General features: G+C 49.3%; 1 protein-coding gene across 1 annotated transcript in view; it reads right to left on the minus strand.

The window, feature by feature from the left end:
- Window positions 1-22669, minus strand: part of LOC123724033 (sister chromatid cohesion protein PDS5 homolog A) — a 118628-nt gene that overhangs the window by 64362 nt on the left and 31597 nt on the right. Inside the window, exons 7-12 of the mRNA XM_082978307.1 lie at window positions 10739-10819; window positions 8228-8368; window positions 1852-1967; window positions 1667-1745; window positions 1503-1545; window positions 383-528 (exon numbers count right to left, since the gene is read on the minus strand). Coding sequence (XP_082834433.1) covers window positions 383-528; window positions 1503-1545; window positions 1667-1745; window positions 1852-1967; window positions 8228-8368; window positions 10739-10819 — 606 coding nt within the window. The remainder of the gene's footprint in view (window positions 1-382; window positions 529-1502; window positions 1546-1666; window positions 1746-1851; window positions 1968-8227; window positions 8369-10738; window positions 10820-22669) is intronic.

Genomic DNA, 22669 nt, shown 5'->3' on the forward strand with positions numbered 1-22669 from the left:
GGAGGAGGAGAGGGAGGGAGGAGGGGAGGGGGGAGGAGGGGAGGAGAGGGGGAGGAGGGGGGGAGGGAGGAGAGGAGAGGGGAGAGGAGGAGGGGAGAGGAGGAGGGGAGAGGAGGAGAGGGGGAGGAGGAGGAGAGGGGAGGTAGGAGGGGAGAGGGAGAGGAGGAGGGAGGAGAGGGAGGGAGGGAGGGAGGATGAGGAGGAGGTGATGGGAAAGGAGGGAGGGAGGAGAGGAGGGAGGTACGTGAGGATGAGGAGGGGCGAGGAGAGAAAGAAAGATAAGAAACAAACTATCACTTGACCAACAAAAAAAAAAGGGACGAGAGGTGACAAAGATTTCAGGTGAGAATAAAGTGTGAATGGAGAAGGGTGGAGGGCTCACCCTCTTGTCCAGGGTCCTCTCCCTAACGAAGCCCAGGAGCTGGTCGTTAACCAGGTTCAGGTCTTTCTTCCCGGCGTTGATGATGGTCACGATGACGTCGTGACGGATCGCCTCCTCTGGGTCGTGCGATCGCACTTTCAGGAACTCTTGATTGGACGATACAGACATATTTGGTTAGGGCAGCGTCTCCACAAACTCTCCGTTCATGGGACTTTCGAAAAAAGGTCCCCGTGAGGTCTTTAAAAACCAGGTCTGGGACTGTTCATTCAGACACCTACCTACCTGTGAGATCTTTAACCAGGTCTGGACTGTTCATCAGGACACCTACCTACCTGTGAGATCTTTAACCAGGTCTGGACTGTTCATCAGACACCTACCTACCTGTGAGATCTTTAACCAGGTCTGGACTGTTCATCAGACACCTACCTACCTGTGAGATCTTTAACCAGGTCTGGACTGTTCATCAGACACCTACCTACCTGTGAGATCTTTAACCAGGTCTGGACTGTTCATCAGACACCTACCTACCTGTGAGATCTTTAAAACCAGGTCTGGACTGTTCATCAGACACCTACCTACCTGTGAGATCTTTAACCAGGTCTGGACTGTTCATCAGACACCTACCTACCTGTGAGATCTTTAACCAGGTCTGGACTGTTCATCAGACACCTACCTACCTGTGAGATCTTTAACCAGGTCTGGACTGTTCATCAGACACCTACCTACCTGTGAGATCTTTAACCAGGTCTGGACTGTTCATCAGACACCTACCTACCTGTGAGATCTTTAAAACCAGGTCTGGACTGTTCATCAGACACCTACCTACCTGTGAGATCTTTAACCAGGTCTGGACTGTTCATCAGACACCTACCTACCTGTGAGATCTTTAAAACCAGGTCTGGACTGTTCATCAGACACCTACCTACCTGTGAGATCTTTAAAACCAGGTCTGGACTGTTCATCAGACACCTACCTACCTGTGAGATCTTTAACCAGGTCTGGACTGTTCATCAGACACCTACCTACCTGTGAGATCTTTAACCAGGTCTGGACTGTTCATCAGACACCTACCTACCTGTGAGATCTTTAACCAGGTCTGGACTGTTCATCAGACACCTACCCGTGAGATCTTTAGCCAGGTCTAGGACTGGTTCATCAGACACCTACCTACCTGTGAGATCTTTAACCAGGTCTGGACTGTTCATCAGACACCTACCTACCTGTGAGATCTTTAAAACCAGGTCTGGACTGTTCATCAGACACCTACCCGTGAGATCTTTAGGCCAGGTCTGGATGGTTCATCAGACAGTGGGAAGCGAACTTGACTGACTCAAGCCTCACTGGGACATGGATGTCATTGAACCTGGGGATGGAATACACACACATCTTGTTAACGCAATGCACCTCTACTACTACTACTACTACTACTACGTGTGTGTGTGTGTGTGTGTGTAACGAGTGTGTCTCACCGTCCCAGGAAGCATTGCCACAGCGGTCTGTTCTGAGTGGCCAGTTCCGAGTCTTTGGCTCCAAACAGTTTAGCCAGTAGTCTGACCACAGCTAGACGCTCTTCGCCGTCATTACTCTGCAACACACAGATAAAATTAGACTTTAAATAGATTTTAATTCAACGGTCGTCATTTCTTTTTTGGGGTCTAGTAGGTGGTGTGTGTGTGTGTGTGTGTGTGTTCAGGGTTTTTTCTGGATCGAAATGGGGCTTAGGCGGTGGGCTTGGCGTAAGGCTGGGTAGATCTTATTTTACTATATACACCGGTATTGACTTTCTTCTACACTGAACAACAATATAAAAACGTAACATGTAAAAAGTGTTGATTTCATGTTTTATGAGCTGAATTAAAATGTTCCAGACACACAAAAAAAAAGCTTCTCTCTCTCTCTCTCTCAAATTTCGTGCACTAATTTTGTTTCCATCCCTGTTTAGTGAGCATTTCTCCTTTTGCCAAGATAATCCATCCACCTGACAGGTGTGGCATATCAAGAAACTGATTAAACAGAATGGTCATTCCACAGGTGCACCTTGTGCTGGGGGACAATTTTAAAAAAGGCCACTCTAAAATGTGCAGTTTTGTCACAACAACACAATGCCACAGATGTCTGAAGTTGAGGGAGCGTGCAATTGGCGTGTTGACTGCAGGAATGTCCACCAGAGCTGTTGCCAGAGAACTGAGTGTTCATTTCTCTACCATAAGCCGCCTCCAACGTAATTTTAGAGAAATTGGCAGTACGTCCAACCGGCGTCTCAACTGCAGACCCACGTGTACGGCGTCGTGTGGGCGAGCGGTTTGCTGATGTCAACGTTGTGAACAGAGGGCCCCATGGTGGAGGTGGGGTTATGGTATGGGCCCCATGGTGGAGGTGGGGTTATGGTATTGGCCCCATGGTGGAGGTGGGGTTATGGTATTGGGCCCCATGGTGGAGGTGGGGTTATGGTATTGGGCCCCATGGTGGAGGTGGGGTTATGGTATTGGGCCCCATGGTGGAGGTGGGGTTATGGTATTGGGCCCCATGGTGGAGGTGGGGTTATGGTATTGGGCCCCATGGTGGAGGTGGGGTTATGGTATTGGGCCCCATGGTGGAGACGGGTGACTACTTCCTCATATGAACTGTGCGTTCGTAATTTTAGGTTCTGTATATAAAACAGTATTTTAAAATGTTTGGTTTGTTAAAAATGTGATACGACAGCCTGATACCAGTGATAATGTAGCTAATACAGCCTGATACCAGTGATAATGTAGACCTAAATCTACAGTCAGGACAAACGGAGCTATACAGCCTGATACCAGTGATAATGTAGACCTAAATCTACAGTCAGGACAAACGTAGCGTAGCGATACAGCCTGATACCAGAGATAATGTAGCTAATACAGCCTGATACCAGTGATAATGTAGCTAATACAGCCTGATACCAGTGATAATGTAGCTAATACAGCCTGATACCAGAGATAATGTAGCTAATACAGCCTGATGCCAGTGATAATGTAGCTAATACAGCCTGATACCAGTAATAATGTAGCTAATACAGCCTGATACCAGTGATAATGTAGCTAATACAGCCTGATAACAGTGATAATGTAGACCTAAATCTACAGTCAGGACAAACGTGGCTAATACAGCCTGATTCCAGTGATAATGTAGACCTAAATCTACAGTCAGGACAAACATAGCTATACAGCCTGATACCAGAGATAATGTAGACCTAAATCTAAAGTCAGGACAAACGTAGCGTAGCTAATATAGCCTGATACCAGTGATAATGTAGACCTAAATCTACAGTCAGGACAAACATAGCTATACAGCCTGATACCAGAGATAATGTAGACCTAAATCTACAGTCAGGACAAACGTAGCGTAGCTAATACAGCCTGATACCAGTGATAATGTAGACCTAAATCTAAAGTCAGGACAAACGTAGCGTAGCTAATACAGCCTGATACCAGTGATAATGTAGCTAATACAGCCTGATGCCAGTGATAATGTAGCTAATACAGCCTGATACCAGTGATAATGTAGCTAATACAGCCTGATGCCAGTGATAATGTAGCTAATACAGCCTGATACCAGTGATAATGTAGCTAATACAGCCTGATACCAGTGATAATGTAGCTAATACAGCCTGATACCAGTGATAATGTAGCTAATACAGCCTGATACCAGTGATAATGTAGCTAATACAGCCTGATACCAGTAATAATGTAGCTAATACAGCCTGATACCAGTGATAATGTAGCTAATACAGCCTGATACCAGAGATAATGTAGCTAATACAGCCTGATACCAGTGATAATGTAGCTAATACAGCCTGATAACAGTGATAATGTAGACCTAAATCTACAGTCAGGACAAACGTAGCGTAGCTAATACAGCCTGATACCAGTGAATTAAATGTAGCTAATACAGCCTGATACCAGTGATAATGTAGCTAATACAGCCTGATTCCAGTGATAATGTAGACCCTAAATCAGCATGTTGTTTGTGCAACGGTATCTTCTAAATCAACGAGGAATAAGTGAAGCATGAATATGCTAGCTACATGAAGTAGCTAAGTGAAAACATTTAATGTAGCCAAAGATTATAGGGTCCCCTGGGAAACACTGACCAACACTTTGGTTCCTACCTTGTCACAATAACTCGTCCCTGGCATGTAGAGATGTTCAGGACTAGTTTATTACTGGCCACCCATTCCAAAACAGACTGTAGCTCTTTGTTAAGCGTTTCAGTGACTTCATTAGCTGTGGTTGCTGATGCGTAGAAGGTTGAATCATCAACATATTGTACTTATTTTCTTCATTTATTTAACTCGGCAAGTCAGCTAAGAACAAATTCTTATTTTCAATGACGGCCTACCGGGGGAACAGTGGGGGTTAACTGCCTTGTTCAGGGGGCAGAAAGACAGATTTTCACCTTGTCAGCTCGGGGGATTCGATCTTGCAACCTTTCGGTTACTAGTCAAACGCTCTAACCGCTAGGCCGCCCGCCTCCTCCTCTAACCGCCAGGCCGCCCGCCTCCTCCTCTAACCGCCAGGCCGCCCGCCTCCTCCTCTAACCGCCAGGCCGCCCGCCTCCTCCTCCTCTAACCGCCAGGCCGCCCGCCTCCTCCTCCTCTAACCGCCAGGCCGCCCGCCTCCTCCTCCTCTAACCGCCAGGCCGCCCGCCTCCTCCTCCTCTAACCGCCAGGCCGCCCGCCTCCTCCTCCTCTAACCGCTAGGCCGCCCGCCTCCTCCTCCTCTAACCGCCAGGCCGCCCGCCTCCTCCTCCTCTAACCGCTAGGCCGCCCGCCTCCTCCTCCTCTAACCGCCAGGCCGCCCGCCTCCTCCTCCTCTAACCGCCAGGCCGCCCGCCTCCTCCTCCTCCTCCTCTAACCGCCAGGCCGCCCGCCCGCCTCCTCCTCTAACCGCCAGGCCGCCCGCCTCCTCCTCCTCTAACCGCCAGGCCGCCCGCCTCCTCCTCTAACCGCCAGGCCGCCCGCTGCCTCCTCTAACCGCCAGGCCGCCCGCCGCCTCCTCTAACCGCTAGGCCACCCGCCTCCTCTAACCACTAGGCCACCCGCCTCCTCTAACCACTAGGCTACCCGCCTCCTCTAACCACTAGGCTACCCGCCTCCTCTAACCACTAGGCTACCCGCCTCCTCTAACCACTAGGCTACCCGCCTCCTCCTCCTCCTCTAACCGCCAGGCCGCCCGCCCGCCTCCTCCTCTAACCGCCAGGCCGCCCGCCTCCTCCTCCTCTAACCGCCAGGCCGCCCGCCTCCTCCTCCTCCTCTAACCGCCAGCCCGCCTCCTCCTCTAACCGCCAGGCCGCCCGCCTCCTCCTCCTCTAACCGCCAGGCCGCCCGCCTCCTCCTCCTCTAACCGCTAGGCCGCCCGCCTCCTCCTCTAACCGCCAGGCCGCCCGCCTCCTCCTCCTCTAACCGCCAGGCCGCCCGCCTCCTCCTCCTCTAACCGCCAGGCCGCCCGCCTCCTCCTCCTCTAACCGCCAGGCCGCCCGCCTCCTCCTCCTCTAACCGCTAGGCCGCCCGCCTCCTCCTCCTCTAACCGCCAGGCCGCCCGCCTCCTCCTCCTCTAACCACTAGGCTACCCGCCTCCTCTAACCACTAGGCTACCCGCCTCCTCTAACCACTAGGCCACCCGCCTCCTCCTCCTCCTCTAACCGCCAGGCCGCCCGCCCGCCTCCTCCTCTAACCGCCAGGCCGCCCGCCTCCTCCTCCTCTAACCGCCAGGCCGCCCGCCTCCTCCTCCTCCTCCTCTAACCGCCAGGCCGCCCGCCCGCCTCCTCCTCTAACCGCCAGGCCGCCCGCCCGCCTCCTCCTCTAACCGCCAGGCCGCCCGCCTCCTCCTCCTCTAACCGCCAGGCCGCCCGCCTCCTCCTCCTCTAACCGCCAGGCCGCCCGCCTCCTCCTCCTCTAACCGCCAGGCCGCCCGCCTCCTCCTCCTCTAACCGCCAGGCCGCCCGCCTCCTCCTCCTCCTCTAACCGCCAGGCCGCCCGCCCGCCTCCTCCTCTAACCGCCAGGCCGCCCGCCTCCTCCTCCTCTAACCGCCAGGCCGCCCGCCTCCTCCTCTAACGCCAGGCCGCCCGCCTCCTCCTCTAACCGCCAGGCCGCCCGCCGCCTCCTCTAACCGCCAGGCCGCCCGCCGCCTCCTCTAACCGCCAGGCCGCCCGCCGCCTCCTCTAACCGCTAGGCCACCCGCCTCCTCTAACCACTAGGCCACCCGCCTCCTCTAACCACTAGGCTACCCGCCTCCTCTAACCACTAGGCTACCTGCCGCCTCCTCTAACCACTAGGCTACCTGCCGCCTCCTCTAACCACTAGGCTACCTGCCGCCTCCTCTAACCACTAGGCTACCTGCCGCCTCCTCTAACCACTAGGCTACCCGCCGCCTCCTCTAACCACTAGGCTACCCGCCTCCTCTAACCACTAGGCTACCTGCCTCCTCCTCTAACCACTAGGCTACCTGCCTCCTCCTCTAACCACTAGGCTACCTGCCTCCTCCTCTAACCACTAGGCTACCCGCCTCCTCTAACCACTAGGCTACCTGCCTCCTCTAACCACCAGGCTACCTGCCTCCTCTAACCACCAGGCTACCTGCCTCCTCTAACCACCAGGCTACCTGCCTCCTCTAACCACCAGGCTACCTGCCTCCTCTAACCACTAGGCTACCCGCCTCCTCTAACCACCAGGCTACCCGCCTCCTCTAACCACCAGGCTACCCGCCTCCTCTAACCACTAGGCTACCTGCCTCCTCTAACCACTAGGCTACCTGCCTCCCCCCTCTAAACACTAGGCTACCCGCCTCCTCTAACCATTAGGCTACCCGCCTCCTCTAACCACCAGGCTACCCGCCTCCTCTAACCACTTGGCTACCTGCCTCCTCTAACAGGAAATGCAGACATTAATGAAAATAGTTTTAGGTCTAATTAACAGGCCCCTCATCCTGATAGTGGCAGTGCCAAACTGTAGAGGTTTTAAAAGCTAATTAAAAACGCAAGTCTATACATTTTGCCATGGCTTATTTTATCTGACTGACTCAAAACATAAAATATTATTATTATATTTTTTTTTTACTCTTTGGACATAAGCGGCCCGAAGAAACCACTTACGAGGCCTGCCCAAGACATTTAAAAACTCTAGCTGGGGCATGACGGACGTGAGCAGCAGAGGGTCGATGTCCTCTATACCTTGAGTTTAAACTCTAGCTGGGGCATGACGGACGTGAGCAGCAGAGGGTCGATGTCCTCTATACCTTGAGTTTAAACTCTAGCTGGGGCATGACGGACGTGAGCAGCAGAGGGTCGATGTCCTCTATACCTTGAGTTTAAACTCTAGCTGGGGCATGACGGACGTGAGCAGCAGAGGGTCGATGTCCTCTATACCTTGAGTTTAAACTCTAGCTGGGGCATGACGGACGTGAGCAGCAGAGGGTCGATGTCCTCTATACCTTGAGTTTAAACTCTAGCTGGGGCATGACGGACGTGAGCAGCAGAGGGTCGATGTCCTCTATACCTTGAGTTTAAACTCTAGCTGGGGCATGACGGACGTGAGCAGCAGAGGGTCGATGTCCTCTATACCTTGAGTTTAAACTCTAGCTGGGGCATGACGGACGTGAGCAGCAGAGGGTCGATGTCCTCTATACCTTGAGTTTAAACTCTAGCTGGGGCATGACGGACGTGAGCAGCAGAGGGTCGATGTCCTCTATACCTTGAGTTTAAACTCTAGCTGGGGCATGACGGACGTGAGCAGCAGAGGGTCGATGTCCTCTATACCTTGAGTTTAAACTCTAGCTGGGGCATGACGGACGTGAGCAGCAGAGGGTCGATGTCCTCTATACCTTGAGTTTAAACTCTAGCTGGGGCATGACGGACGTGAGCAGCAGAGGGTCGATGGAGAACAGCTCCTGGATCAGATCAAACACGTGTTCTGACAGATCGCTGACTGAAGACTTGCCCATCACCAGCACCTGGTTAAAGAACTGGATGGGGGAGGGAGAGAGGGAGAGGCAGGGGGAGGGGGAGAGAGGCAGAGGGAGGGTGAGAGAGAGAGGCAGAGGGAGGGTGAGAGAGAGGCAGAGGGAGAGAGAGAGGGAGAGGCAGGGGAGGGGGAGAGAGGCAGAGGGAGGGTGAGAGAGAGAGGCAGAGGGAGGGTGAGAGAGAGAGGCAGAGAGGGAGAGAGGGGGAGAGGCAGAGAGGGAGAGGCAGGGGAGGGAGGGGAGGGAGGGAGAGGCAGAGGGAGGGGGAGAGAGAGGCAGAGGGAGAGGGAGGGTGAGAGGCAGAGGGAGGGTGAGAGAGAGGCAGAGGGAGAGAGAGGCAGAGGGAGAGAGAGAGAGAGGCAGAGGGAGAGAGAGGCAGAAGAAGAGAGAGGCAGGGGGGAGAGAGAGGCAGGGGGGAGAGAGAGGCAGGGGGGAGAGAGAGGCAGGGGGGAGAGAGAGGCAGGGGGGAGAGAGAGGCAGGGGGAGAAAGAGAGAGAGGGAGAGAGAGGCAGAGGGAGAGAGAGAGAGAGGCAGAGGGAGGGAGGGAGGGAGGGAGGGAGGGAGGGAGGGAGGGAGGGAGGGAGGGAGGGAGGGAGGGAGGGAGGGATGGAGGGAGGGAGAGAGGCAGAGGTTTACACACATTATAGGTACATATATAGTGTATAGTACAGGTAAATACAGTTGAAGTCAGAAGTTTACATACACCTTAGCCAAATACATTTAAACTCAGTGTTTCACAATTCCTGCCATTTAATCCTAGTAAAAATTCCCTGTCTTAGGTCAGTTAGGATCACCGCTTTATTTTAAGAATGTGAAATGTCAGAATAATAGTAGAGAGAATGATTTATTTCAGCTTTTATTTATTTCATCACATTCCCAGTGGGTCAGAAGTTCACATATAAACTCAATTAGTATTTGGTAGCATTGCCTTTAAATTGTTTAACTTGGGTCAAACGTTTCGGGTAGCCTTCCACAAGCTTCCCACAATAAGTTGGGTGAATTTCGGCCCAATCCTCCTGACAGAGCTGGTCAGGTTTGTAGGCCTGAACGTAAACTTCCGACTTCAACTGTATTTACATATATACCTCTACTATACTCATATATATAGATATAGATATATAGTGCATAGTATAGGTATATATATAGTGTATAGTACAGGTAGGTATGTGTATAGCATATATATATATATATATATATATATAGTGTATAGTACAGGTAGGTATGTGTATAGTATATATATATAGTGTATAGTACAGGTATATATATAGTGTGTATATATATATATATATATAGTGTATAGTATAGGTATATATATATGTACAGAGTATAGTACAGGTATATATATATAGTGTATATATAGTGTATAGCATAGGTATATATATATAGTGTATAGTATAGGTATATATATATATAGTGTATAGTATAGGTATATACATATATAGTGTATATATAGTGTATAGTATAGGTATATATATATATATATATAGTGTATATATAGTGTATAGTATAGGTATATATATATAGTGTATAGTATAGGTATATATATATAGTGTATATATAGTGTATAGTATAGGTATATATATAGTGTATAGTACAGGTATATATATATAGTGTATATATAGTGTATAGTATAGGTATATATATATAGTGTATATATAGTGTATAGTATAGGTATATATTTATAGTGTATATATAGTGTATAGTATAGGTATAAATATATAGTGTATAGTATAGGTATATATAATATATATATATATATATATATATATATATATATATATATATATATATATAGTGTATAGTATAGGTATATATATATATATATATATACACAGAGTATAGTACAGGTATATATATAGTGTATAGTATAGGTATATATATATAGTGTATATATAGTGTATAGTATAGGTATATATATATAGTGTATAGTATAGGTATATATATATATAGTGTATAGTATAGGTATATATATAGTGTATAGTACAGATATATATATATAGTGTATAGGTATATATATATATATACAGAGTATAGTACAGGTATATATATATATATATATATATAGTGTATAGTATAGGTATATATATATATATATATATACAGAGTATAGTACAGGTATATATATATAGTGTATATATAGTGTATAGTATAGGTATATATATATATAGTGTATAGTATAGGTATATATATATATATAGTGTATAGTATAGGTATATATATAGTGTATAGTACAGGTATATATATATATAGTGTATATATAGTGTATAGTATAGGTATATATATATAGTGTATAGTATAGGTATATATATATAGTGTATAGTATAGGTATATATATAGTGTATAGTACAGGTATATAAGTGAACAGGTACTAACGTTTGCGATGCATGTTTCTATGGTCTGAACGGTCCTCTTCAGCAGCGTCTTGGCCAAGTCGTAAGCCTGTTTATTCAGATTCTGGACAGGAGGAGAGAGGATTAAACATCAACAGGGTATCAGGCTGATCAGTACGGGGAGTTTTACCTTGTGGGCAGGTATCAGGTTGATCAGTATGGGGAGTTTTACCTTGTGAGCAGGTATCAGGTTGATCAGTACGGGGAGTTTTACCTTGTGGGCAGGTATCAGGCTGATCAGTACGGGGAGTTTTACCTTGTGGGCAGGTATCAGGCTGATCAGTATGGGGAGTTTTACCTTGTGGGCAGGTATCAGGCTGATCAGTATGGGGAGTTTTACCTTGTGAGCAGGTATCAGGTTGATCAGGATGGGGAGTTTTACCTTGTGAGCAGGTATCAGGCTGATCAGTACGGGGAGTTTTACCTTGTGAGCAGGTATCAGGTTGATCAGTACGGGGAGTTTTACCTTGTGGGCAGGTATCAGGCTGATCAGGATGGGGAGTTTTACCTTGTGGGCAGGTATCAGGTTGATCAGTACGGGGAGTTTTACCTTGTGGGCAGGTATCAGGCTGATCAGTACGGGGAGTTTTACCTTGTGGGCAGGTATCAGGCTGATCAGGACGGGGAGTTTTACCTTGTGGGCAGGTATCAGGCTGATCAGTACGGGGAGTTTTACCTTGTGAGCAGGTATCAGGCTGATAGGGATGGGGAGTTTTACCTTGTGGGCAGGTATCAGGTTGATCAGTATGGGGAGTTTTACCTTGTGGGCAGGTATCAGGCTGATCAGTACGGGGAGTTTTACCTTGTGGGCAGGTATCAGGTTGATCAGGATGGGGAGTTTTACCTTGTGAGCAGGTATCAGGCTGATCAGTACGGGGAGTTTTACCTTGTGGGCAGGTATCAGGTTGATCAGGATGGGGAGTTTTACCTTGTGAGCAGGTATCAGGTTGATCAGTACGGGGAGTTTTACCTTGTGGGCAGGTATCAGGTTGATCAGTATGGGGAGTTTTACCTTGTGGGCAGGTATCAGGTTGATCAGTATGGGGAGTTTTACCTTGTGGGCAGGTATCAGGCTGATCAGTATGGGGAGTTTTACCTTGTGAGCAGGTATCAGGCTGATCAGTACGGGGAGTTTTACCTTGTGGGCAGGTATCAGGCTGATCAGGATGGTGTATTACCTTGTGAGCAGGTATCAGGTTGATCAGGATGGGGAGTTTTACCTTGTGGGCAGGTATCAGGCTGATCAGTACGGGGAGTTTTACCTTGTGGGCAGGTATCAGGCTGATCAGTACGGGGAGTTTTACCTTGTGGGCAGGTATCGGGTTGATCAGTATGGGGAGTTTTACCTTGTGGGCAGGTATCAGGTTGATCAGGATGGGGAGTTTTACCTTGTGAGCAGGTATCAGGCTGATCAGGATGGGGAGTTTTACCTTGTGGGCAGGTATCAGGTTGATCAGGATGGGGAGTTTTACCTTGTGGGCAGGTATCAGGCTGATCAGTATGGGGAGTTTTACCTTGTGAGCAGGTATCAGGCTGATCAGTACGGGGAGTTTTACCTTGTGGGCAGGTATCAGGTTGATCAGTATGGGGAGTTTTACCTTGTGGGCAGGTATCAGGCTGATCAGTACGGGGAGTTTTACCTTGTGGGCAGGTATCAGGTTGATCAGGACGGGGAGTTTTACCTTGTGGGCAGGTATCAGGTTGATCAGTACGGGGAGTTTTACCTTGTGGGCAGGTATCAGGTTGATCAGTACGGGGAGTTTTACCTTGTGGGCAGGTATCAGGTTGATCAGTACGGGGAGTTTTACCTTGTGGGCAGGTATCAGGTTGATCAGGATGGGGAGTTTTACCTTGTGGGCAGGTATCAGGTTGATCAGGATGGGGAGTTTTACCTTGTGGGCAGGTATCAGGTTGATCAGTACGGGGAGTTTTACCTTGTGGGCAGGTATCAGGTTGATCAGGATGGGGAGTTTTACCTTGTGGGCAGGTATCAGGTTGATCAGGATGGGGAGTTTTACCTTGTGGGCAGGTATCAGGTTGATCAGTACGGGGAGTTTTACCTTGTGGGCAGGTATCAGGTTGATCAGTATGGGGAGTTTTACCTTGTGGGCAGGTATCAGGTTGATCAGTATGGGGAGTTTTACCTTGTGGGCAGGTATCAGGCTGATAGGGATGGGGAGTTTTACCTTGTGGGCAGGTATCAGGTTGATCAGGATGGGGAGTTTTACCTTGTGGGCAGGTATCAGGTTGATCAGGATGGGGAGTTTTACCTTGTGGGCAGGTATCAGGCTGATCAGTATGGGGAGTTTTACCTTGTGGGCAGGTATCAGGTTGATCAGGATGGGGAGTTTTACCTTGTGGGCAGGTATCAGGTTGATCAGTACGGGGAGTTTTACCTTGTGGGCAGGTATCAGGCTGATCAGTATGGGGAGTTTTACCTTGTGAGCAGGTATCAGGCTGATCAGGATGGTGTATTACCTTGTGAGCAGGTATCAGGCTGATCAGTATGGGGAGTTTTACCTTGTGAGCAGGTATCAGGCTGATCAGTACGGGGAGTTTTACCTTGTGGGCAGGTATCAGGCTGATCAGGATGGTGTATTACCTTGTGAGCAGGTATCAGGTTGATCAGGATGGGGAGTTTTACCTTGTGGGCAGGTATCAGGCTGATCAGGATGGGGAGTTTTACCTTGTGAGCAGGTATCAGGTTGATCAGGATGGGGAGTTTTACCTTGTGGGCAGGTATCAGGCTGATCAGTACGGGGAGTTTTACCTTGTGGGCAGGTATCAGGCTGATCAGTACGGGGAGTTTTACCTTGTGGGCAGGTATCGGGTTGATCAGTATGGGGAGTTTTACCTTGTGGGCAGGTATCAGGTTGATCAGGATGGGGAGTTTTACCTTGTGGGCAGGTATCAGGCTGATCAGGATGGGGAGTTTTACCTTGTGGGCAGGTATCAGGTTGATCAGGATGGGGAGTTTTACCTTGTGGGCAGGTATCAGGTTGATCAGTACGGGGAGTTTTACCTTGTGGGCAGGTATCAGGTTGATCAGTATGGGGAGTTTTACCTTGTGGGCAGGTATCAGGCTGATCAGTATGGGGAGTTTTACCTTGTGGGCAGGTATCAGGTTGATCAGGATGGGGAGTTTTACCTTGTGGGCAGGTATCAGGTTGATCAGTACGGGGAGTTTTACCTTGTGGGCAGGTATCAGGTTGATCAGTACGGGGAGTTTTACCTTGTGGGCAGGTATCAGGCTGATCAGTATGGGGAGTTTTACCTTGTGGGCAGGTATCAGGCTGATCAGTATGGGGAGTTTTACCTTGTGGGCAGGTATCAGGTTGATCAGGATGGGGAGTTTTACCTTGTGGGCAGGTATCAGGTTGATCAGTACGGGGAGTTTTACCTTGTGGGCAGGTATCAGGTTGATCAGTATGGGGAGTTTTACCTTGTGGGCAGGTATCAGGCTGATCAGTATGGGGAGTTTTACCTTGTGGGCAGGTATCAGGTTGATCAGTATGGGGAGTTTTACCTTGTGGGCAGGTATCAGGTTGATCAGTATGGGGAGTTTTACCTTGTGGGCAGGTATCAGGTTGATCAGTACGGGGAGTTTTACCTTGTGGGCAGGTATCAGGTTGATCAGTATGGGGAGTTTTACCTTGTGAGCAGGTATCAGGTTGATCAGTACGGGGAGTTTTACCTTGTGGGCAGGTATCAGGTTGATCAGGATGGGGAGTTTTACCTTGTGGGCAGGTATCAGGTTGATCAGTACGGGGAGTTTTACCTTGTGGGCAGGTATCAGGTTGATCAGTATGGGGAGTTTTACCTTGTGGGCAGGTATCAGGTTATCAGTACGGGGAGTTTTACCTTGTGAGCAGGTATCAGGTTGATCAGTATGGGGAGTTTTACCTTGTGGGCAGGTATCAGGCTGATCAGTACGGGGAGTTTTACCTTGTGAGCAGGTATCAGGTTGATCAGTATGGGGAGTTTTACCTTGTGGGCAGGTATCAGGCTGATCAGTATGGGGAGTTTTACCTTGTGAGCAGGTATCAGGTTGATCAGTATGGGGAGTTTTACCTTGTGAGCAGGTATCAGGTTGATCAGTATGGGGAGTTTTACCTTGTGAGCAGGTATCAGGTTGATCAGTATGGGGAGTTTTACCTTGTGGGCAGGTATCAGGTTGATCAGTACGGGGAGTTTTACCTTGTGAGCAGGTATCAGGTTGATCAGTATGGGGAGTTTTACCTTGTGGGCAGGTATCAGGTTGATCAGTATGGGGAGTTTTACCTTGTGAGCAGGTATCAGGTTGATCAGTATGGGGAGTTTTACCTTGTGAGCAGGTATCAGGTTGATCAGTATGGGGAGTTTTACCTTGTGGGCAGGTATCAGGTTGATCAGGATGGGGAGTTTTACCTTGTGGGCAGGTATCAGGTTGATCAGTATGGGGAGTTTTACCTTGTGGGCAGGTATCAGGTTGATCAGTATGGGGAGTTTTACCTTGTGGGCAGGTATCAGGCTGATCAGTACGGGGAGTTTTACCTTGTGGGCAGGTATCAGGTTGATCAGGATGGGGAGTTTTACCTTGTGGGCAGGTATCAGGTTGATCAGGATGGGGAGTTTTACCTTGTGGGCAGGTATCAGGTTGATCAGGATGGGGAGTTTTACCTTGTGGGCAGGTATCAGGTTGATCAGGATGGGGAGTTTTACCTTGTGGGCAGGTATCAGGCTGATCAGTACGGGGAGTTTTACCTTGTGGGCAGGTATCAGGTTGATCAGTATGGGGAGTTTTACCTTGTGGGCAGGTATCAGGTTGATCAGTACGGGGAGTTTTACCTTGTGGGCAGGTATCAGGTTGATCAGGATGGGGAGTTTTACCTTGTGGGCAGGTATCAGGTTGATCAGGATGGGGAGTTTTACCTTGTGGGCAGGTATCAGGTTGATCAGTACGGGGAGTTTTACCTTGTGGGCAGGTATCAGGCTGATCAGTACGGTGTATTACCTTGTGGGCAGGTATCAGGTTGATCAGGATGGGGAGTTTTACCTTGTGGGCAGGTATCAGGTTGATCAGTACGGGGAGTTTTACCTTGTGAGCAGGTATCAGGTTGATCAGTATGGGGAGTTTTACCTTGTGGGCAGGTATCAGGCTGATCAGTACGGGGAGTTTTACCTTGTGGGCAGGTATCAGGTTGATCAGGATGGGGAGTTTTACCTTGTGAGCAGGTATCAGGCTGATCAGGATGGGGAGTTTTACCTTGTGGGCAGGTATCAGGTTGATCAGTACGGGGAGTTTTACCTTGTGGGCAGGTATCAGGTTGATCAGGATGGGGAGTTTTACCTTGTGGGCAGGTATCAGGCTGATCAGGATGGGGAGTTTTACCTTGTGAGCAGGTATCAGGTTGATCAGTACGGGGAGTTTTACCTTGTGGGCAGGTATCAGGTTGATCAGTATGGGGAGTTTTACCTTGTGGGCAGGTATCAGGTTGATCAGTACGGGGAGTTTTACCTTGTGAGCAGGTATCAGGTTGATCAGTATGGGGAGTTTTACCTTGTGGGCAGGTATCAGGCTGATCAGTACGGGGAGTTTTACCTTGTGGGCAGGTATCAGGTTGATCAGGATGGGGAGTTTTACCTTGTGAGCAGGTATCAGGCTGATCAGGATGGGGAGTTTTACCTTGTGGGCAGGTATCAGGTTGATCAGTATGGGGAGTTTTACCTTGTGAGCAGGTATCAGGTTGATCAGGATGGGGAGTTTTACCTTGTGGGCAGGTATCAGGTTGATCAGGATGGGGAGTTTTACCTTGTGGGCAGGTATCAGGTTGATCAGGATGGGGAGTTTTACCTTGTGGGCAGGTATCAGGTTGATCAGGATGGGGAGTTTTACCTTGTGGGCAGGTATCAGGCTGATCAGTACGGGGAGTTTTACCTTGTGGGCAGGTATCAGGTTGATCAGTATGGGGAGTTTTACCTTGTGGGCAGGTATCAGGTTGATCAGTATGGGGAGTTTTACCTTGTGGGCAGGTATCAGGCTGATCAGTACGGGGAGTTTTACCTTGTGGGCAGGTATCAGGTTGATCAGGATGGGGAGTTTTACCTTGTGAGCAGGTATCAGGCTGATCAGGATGGGGAGTTTTACCTTGTGGGCAGGTATCAGGTTGATCAGTATGGGGAGTTTTACCTTGTGAGCAGGTATCAGGTTGATCAGTATGGGGAGTTTTACCTTGTGAGCAGGTATCAGGTTGATCAGTATGGGGAGTTTTACCTTGTGGGCAGGTATCAGGTTGATCAGGATGGGGAGTTTTACCTTGTGGGCAGGTATCAGGTTGATCAGTATGGGGAGTTTTACCTTGTGGGCAGGTATCAGGTTGATCAGTATGGGGAGTTTTACCTTGTGGGCAGGTATCAGGCTGATCAGTACGGGGAGTTTTACCTTGTGGGCAGGTATCAGGTTGATCAGGATGGGGAGTTTTACCTTGTGGGCAGGTATCAGGTTGATCAGGATGGGGAGTTTTACCTTGTGGGCAGGTATCAGGTTGATCAGGATGGGGAGTTTTACCTTGTGGGCAGGTATCAGGCTGATCAGTACGGGGAGTTTTACCTTGTGGGCAGGTATCAGGTTGATCAGTATGGGGAGTTTTACCTTGTGGGCAGGTATCAGGTTGATCAGTATGGGGAGTTTTACCTTGTGGGCAGGTATCAGGTTGATCAGTACGGGGAGTTTTACCTTGTGAGCAGGTATCAGGTTGATCAGTACGGGGAGTTTTACCTTGTGGGCAGGTATCAGGTTGATCAGGATGGGGAGTTTTACCTTGTGGGCAGGTATCAGGTTGATCAGGATGGGGAGTTTTACCTTGTGGGCAGGTATCAGGTTGATCAGGATGGGGAGTTTTACCTTGTGGGCAGGTATCAGGTTGATCAGGATGGGGAGTTTTACCTTGTGGGCAGGTATCAGGTTGATCAGGATGGGGAGTTTTACCTTGTGGGCAGGTATCAGGTTGATCAGTACGGGGAGTTTTACCTTGTGAGCAGGTATCAGGTTGATCAGTATGGGGAGTTTTACCTTGTGGGCAGGTATCAGGTTGATCAGGATGGTGTATTACCTTGTGGGCAGGTATCAGGCTGATCAGTACGGGGAGTTTTACCTTGTGGGCAGGTATCAGGTTGATCAGTATGGGGAGTTTTACCTTGTGGGCAGGTATCAGGCTGATCAGTACGGGGAGTTTTACCTTGTGGGCAGGTATCAGGTTGATCAGTACGGGGAGTTTTACCTTGTGGGCAGGTATCAGGCTGATCAGGATGGGGAGTTTTACCTTGTGGGCAGGTATCAGGCTGATCAGTATGGGGAGTTTTACCTTGTGGGCAGGTATCAGGTTGATCAGTATGGGGAGTTTTACCTTGTGGGCAGGTATCAGGTTGATCAGTACGGGGAGTTTTACCTTGTGGGCAGGTATCAGGCTGATCAGGATGGGGAGTTTTACCTTGTGGGCAGGTATCAGGCTGATCAGTATGGGGAGTTTTACCTTGTGGGCAGGTATCAGGTTGATCAGTATGGGGAGTTTTACCTTGTGGGCAGGTATCAGGCTGATCAGGATGGGGAGTTTTACCTTGTGGGCAGGTATCAGGCTGATCAGTACGGGGAGTTTTACCTTGTGGGCAGGTATCAGGTTGATCAGTACGGGGAGTTTTACCTTGTGGGCAGGTATCAGGTTGATCAGTATGGGGAGTTTTACCTTGTGAGCAGGTATCAGGTTGATCAGTACGGGGAGTTTTACCTTGTGGGCAGGTATCAGGTTGATCAGTATGGGGAGTTTTACCTTGTGGGCAGGTATCAGGTTGATCAGTACGGGGAGTTTTACCTTGTGGGCAGGTATCAGGCTGATCAGTACGGTGTATTACCTTGTGGGCAGGTATCAGGCTGATCAGTACGGGGAGTTTTACCTTGTGGGCAGGTATCAGGTTGATCAGTACGGGGAGTTTTACCTTGTGGGCAGGTATCAGGTTGATCAGTATGGGGAGTTTTACCTTGTGAGCAGGTATCAGGTTGATCAGTACGGGGAGTTTTACCTTGTGGGCAGGTATCAGGTTGATCAGTATGGGGAGTTTTACCTTGTGGGCAGGTATCAGGTTGATCAGTACGGGGAGTTTTACCTTGTGGGCAGGTATCAGGCTGATCAGTACGGTGTATTACCTTGTGGGCAGGTATCAGGTTGATCAGTACGGGGAGTTTTACCTTGTGAGCAGGTATCAGGTTGATCAGTATGGGGAGTTTTACCTTGTGGGCAGGTATCAGGCTGATCAGTACGGGGAGTTTTACCTTGTGGGCAGGTATCAGGTTGATCAGGATGGGGAGTTTTACCTTGTGAGCAGGTATCAGGCTGATCAGGATGGGGAGTTTTACCTTGTGGGCAGGTATCAGGTTGATCAGGATGGTGTATTACCTTGTGGGCAGGTATCAGGTTGATCAGTACGGGGAGTTTTACCTTGTGGGCAGGTATCAGGTTGATCAGTATGGGGAGTTTTACCTTGTGGGCAGGTATCAGGTTGATCAGTATGGGGAGTTTTACCTTGTGGGCAGGTATCAGGTTGATCAGGATGGTGTATTACCTTGTGGGCAGGTATCAGGTTGATCAGGATGGGGAGTTTTACCTTGTGAGCAGGTATCAGGCTGATCAGGATGGGGAGTTTTACCTTGTGGGCAGGTATCAGGTTGATCAGTATGGGGAGTTTTACCTTGTGGGCAGGTATCAGGTTGATCAGTACGGGGAGTTTTACCTTGTGGGCAGGTATCAGGCTGATCAGGATGGGGAGTTTTACCTTGTGGGCAGGTATCAGGCTGATCAGTATGGGGAGTTTTACCTTGTGGGCAGGTATCAGGTTGATCAGTATGGGGAGTTTTACCTTGTGGGCAGGTATCAGGCTGATCAGGATGGGGAGTTTTACCTTGTGGGCAGGTATCAGGCTGATCAGTACGGGGAGTTTTACCTTGTGGGCAGGTATCAGGTTGATCAGTACGGGGAGTTTTACCTTGTGGGCAGGTATCAGGTTGATCAGTATGGGGAGTTTTACCTTGTGAGCAGGTATCAGGTTGATCAGTACGGGGAGTTTTACCTTGTGGGCAGGTATCAGGTTGATCAGTATGGGGAGTTTTACCTTGTGGGCAGGTATCAGGTTGATCAGTACGGGGAGTTTTACCTTGTGGGCAGGTATCAGGCTGATCAGTACGGTGTATTACCTTGTGGGCAGGTATCAGGCTGATCAGTACGGGGAGTTTTACCTTGTGGGCAGGTATCAGGTTGATCAGTACGGGGAGTTTTACCTTGTGGGCAGGTATCAGGTTGATCAGTATGGGGAGTTTTACCTTGTGAGCAGGTATCAGGTTGATCAGTACGGGGAGTTTTACCTTGTGGGCAGGTATCAGGTTGATCAGTATGGGGAGTTTTACCTTGTGGGCAGGTATCAGGTTGATCAGTACGGGGAGTTTTACCTTGTGGGCAGGTATCAGGCTGATCAGTACGGTGTATTACCTTGTGGGCAGGTATCAGGTTGATCAGTACGGGGAGTTTTACCTTGTGAGCAGGTATCAGGTTGATCAGTATGGGGAGTTTTACCTTGTGGGCAGGTATCAGGCTGATCAGTACGGGGAGTTTTACCTTGTGGGCAGGTATCAGGTTGATCAGGATGGGGAGTTTTACCTTGTGAGCAGGTATCAGGCTGATCAGGATGGGGAGTTTTACCTTGTGGGCAGGTATCAGGTTGATCAGGATGGTGTATTACCTTGTGGGCAGGTATCAGGTTGATCAGTACGGGGAGTTTTACCTTGTGGGCAGGTATCAGGTTGATCAGTATGGGGAGTTTTACCTTGTGGGCAGGTATCAGGTTGATCAGTATGGGGAGTTTTACCTTGTGGGCAGGTATCAGGTTGATCAGGATGGTGTATTACCTTGTGGGCAGGTATCAGGTTGATCAGGATGGGGAGTTTTACCTTGTGAGCAGGTATCAGGCTGATCAGGATGGGGAGTTTTACCTTGTGGGCAGGTATCAGGTTGATCAGTATGGGGAGTTTTACCTTGTGGGCAGGTATCAGGTTGATCAGGATGGGGAGTTTTACCTTGTGGGCAGGTATCAGGTTGATCAGTACGGGGAGTTTTACCTTGTGGGCAGGTATCAGGTTGATCAGTACGGGGAGTTTTACCTTGTGGGCAGGTATCAGGTTGATCAGTATGGGGAGTTTTACCTTGTGGGCAGGTATCAGGTTGATCAGTATGGGGAGTTTTACCTTGTGGGCAGGTATCGGGTTGATCAGGATGGGGAGTTTTACCTTGTGGGCAGGTATCAGGTTGATCAGTATGGGGAGTTTTACCTTGTGGGCAGGTATCAGGTTGATCAGTATGGGGAGTTTTACCTTGTGAGCAGGTATCAGGCTGATCAGTACGGGGAGTTTTACCTTGTGGGCAGGTATCAGGTTGATCAGTATGGGGAGTTTTACCTTGTGGGCAGGTATCAGGCTGATCAGTACGGGGAGTTTTACCTTGTGGGCAGGTATCAGGCTGATCAGTACGGGGAGTTTTACCTTGTGGGCAGGTATCAGGTTGATCAGGATGGGGAGTTTTACCTTGTGGGCAGGTATCAGGTTGATCAGTACGGGGAGTTTTACCTTGTGGGCAGGTATCAGGTTGATCAGGATGGGGAGTTTTACCTTGTGGGCAGGTATCAGGCTGATCAGTACGGGGAGTTTTACCTTGTGGGCAGGTATCAGGCTGATCAGTATGGGGAGTTTTACCTTGTGGGCAGGTATCAGGTTGATCAGTACGGGGAGTTTTACCTTGTGGGCAGGTATCAGGCTGATCAGTACGGGGAGTTTTACCTTGTGGGCAGGTATCAGGCTGATCAGGATGGGGAGTTTTACCTTGTGGGCAGGTATCAGGTTGATCAGTACGGGGAGTTTTACCTTGTGGGCAGGTATCAGGCTGATCAGGATGGGGAGTTTTACCTTGTGGGCAGGTATCAGGCTGATCAGGATGGGGAGTTTTACCTTGTGGGCAGGTATCAGGCTGATCAGGACGGGGAGTTTTACCTTGTGGGCAGGTATCAGGTTGATCAGGACGGGGAGTTTTACCTTGTGGGCAGGTATCAGGTTGATCAGGATGGGGAGTTTTACCTTGTGGGCAGGTATCAGGCTGATCAGGACGGGGAGTTTTACCTTGTGGGCAGGTATCAGGTTGATCAGTACGGGGAGTTTTACCTTGTGGGCAGGTATCAGGTTGATCAGTATGGGGAGTTTTACCTTGTGGGCAGGTATCAGGTTGATCAGTACGGGGAGTTTTACCTTGTGGGCAGGTATCAGGTTGATCAGTACGGGGAGTTTTACCTTGTGAGCAGGTATCAGGTTGATCAGTATGGGGAGTTTTACCTTGTGGGCAGGTATCAGGCTGATCAGTACGGGGAGTTTTACCTTGTGGGCAGGTATCAGGTTGATCAGGATGGGGAGTTTTACCTTGTGAGCAGGTATCAGGCTGATCAGGATGGGGAGTTTTACCTTGTGGGCAGGTATCAGGTTGATCAGGATGGTGTATTACCTTGTGGGCAGGTATCAGGTTGATCAGGATGGGGAGTTTTACCTTGTGAGCAGGTATCAGGCTGATCAGGATGGGGAGTTTTACCTTGTGGGCAGGTATCAGGTTGATCAGTACGGGGAGTTTTACCTTGTGGGCAGGTATCAGGTTGATCAGTACGGGGAGTTTTACCTTGTGGGCAGGTATCAGGTTGATCAGTACGGGGAGTTTTACCTTGTGGGCAGGTATCAGGCTGATCAGTATGGGGAGTTTTACCTTGTGGGCAGGTATCAGGTTGATCAGTATGGGGAGTTTTACCTTGTGGGCAGGTATCAGGCTGATCAGTACGGGGAGTTTTACCTTGTGGGCAG

Source organism: Salmo salar, chromosome 08 (genome assembly GCF_965601325.2).
Source record: "Salmo salar chromosome 08, fSalSal1, whole genome shotgun sequence".
In the NCBI taxonomy this organism is placed as follows: Eukaryota; Metazoa; Chordata; class Actinopteri; order Salmoniformes; family Salmonidae; genus Salmo; species Salmo salar.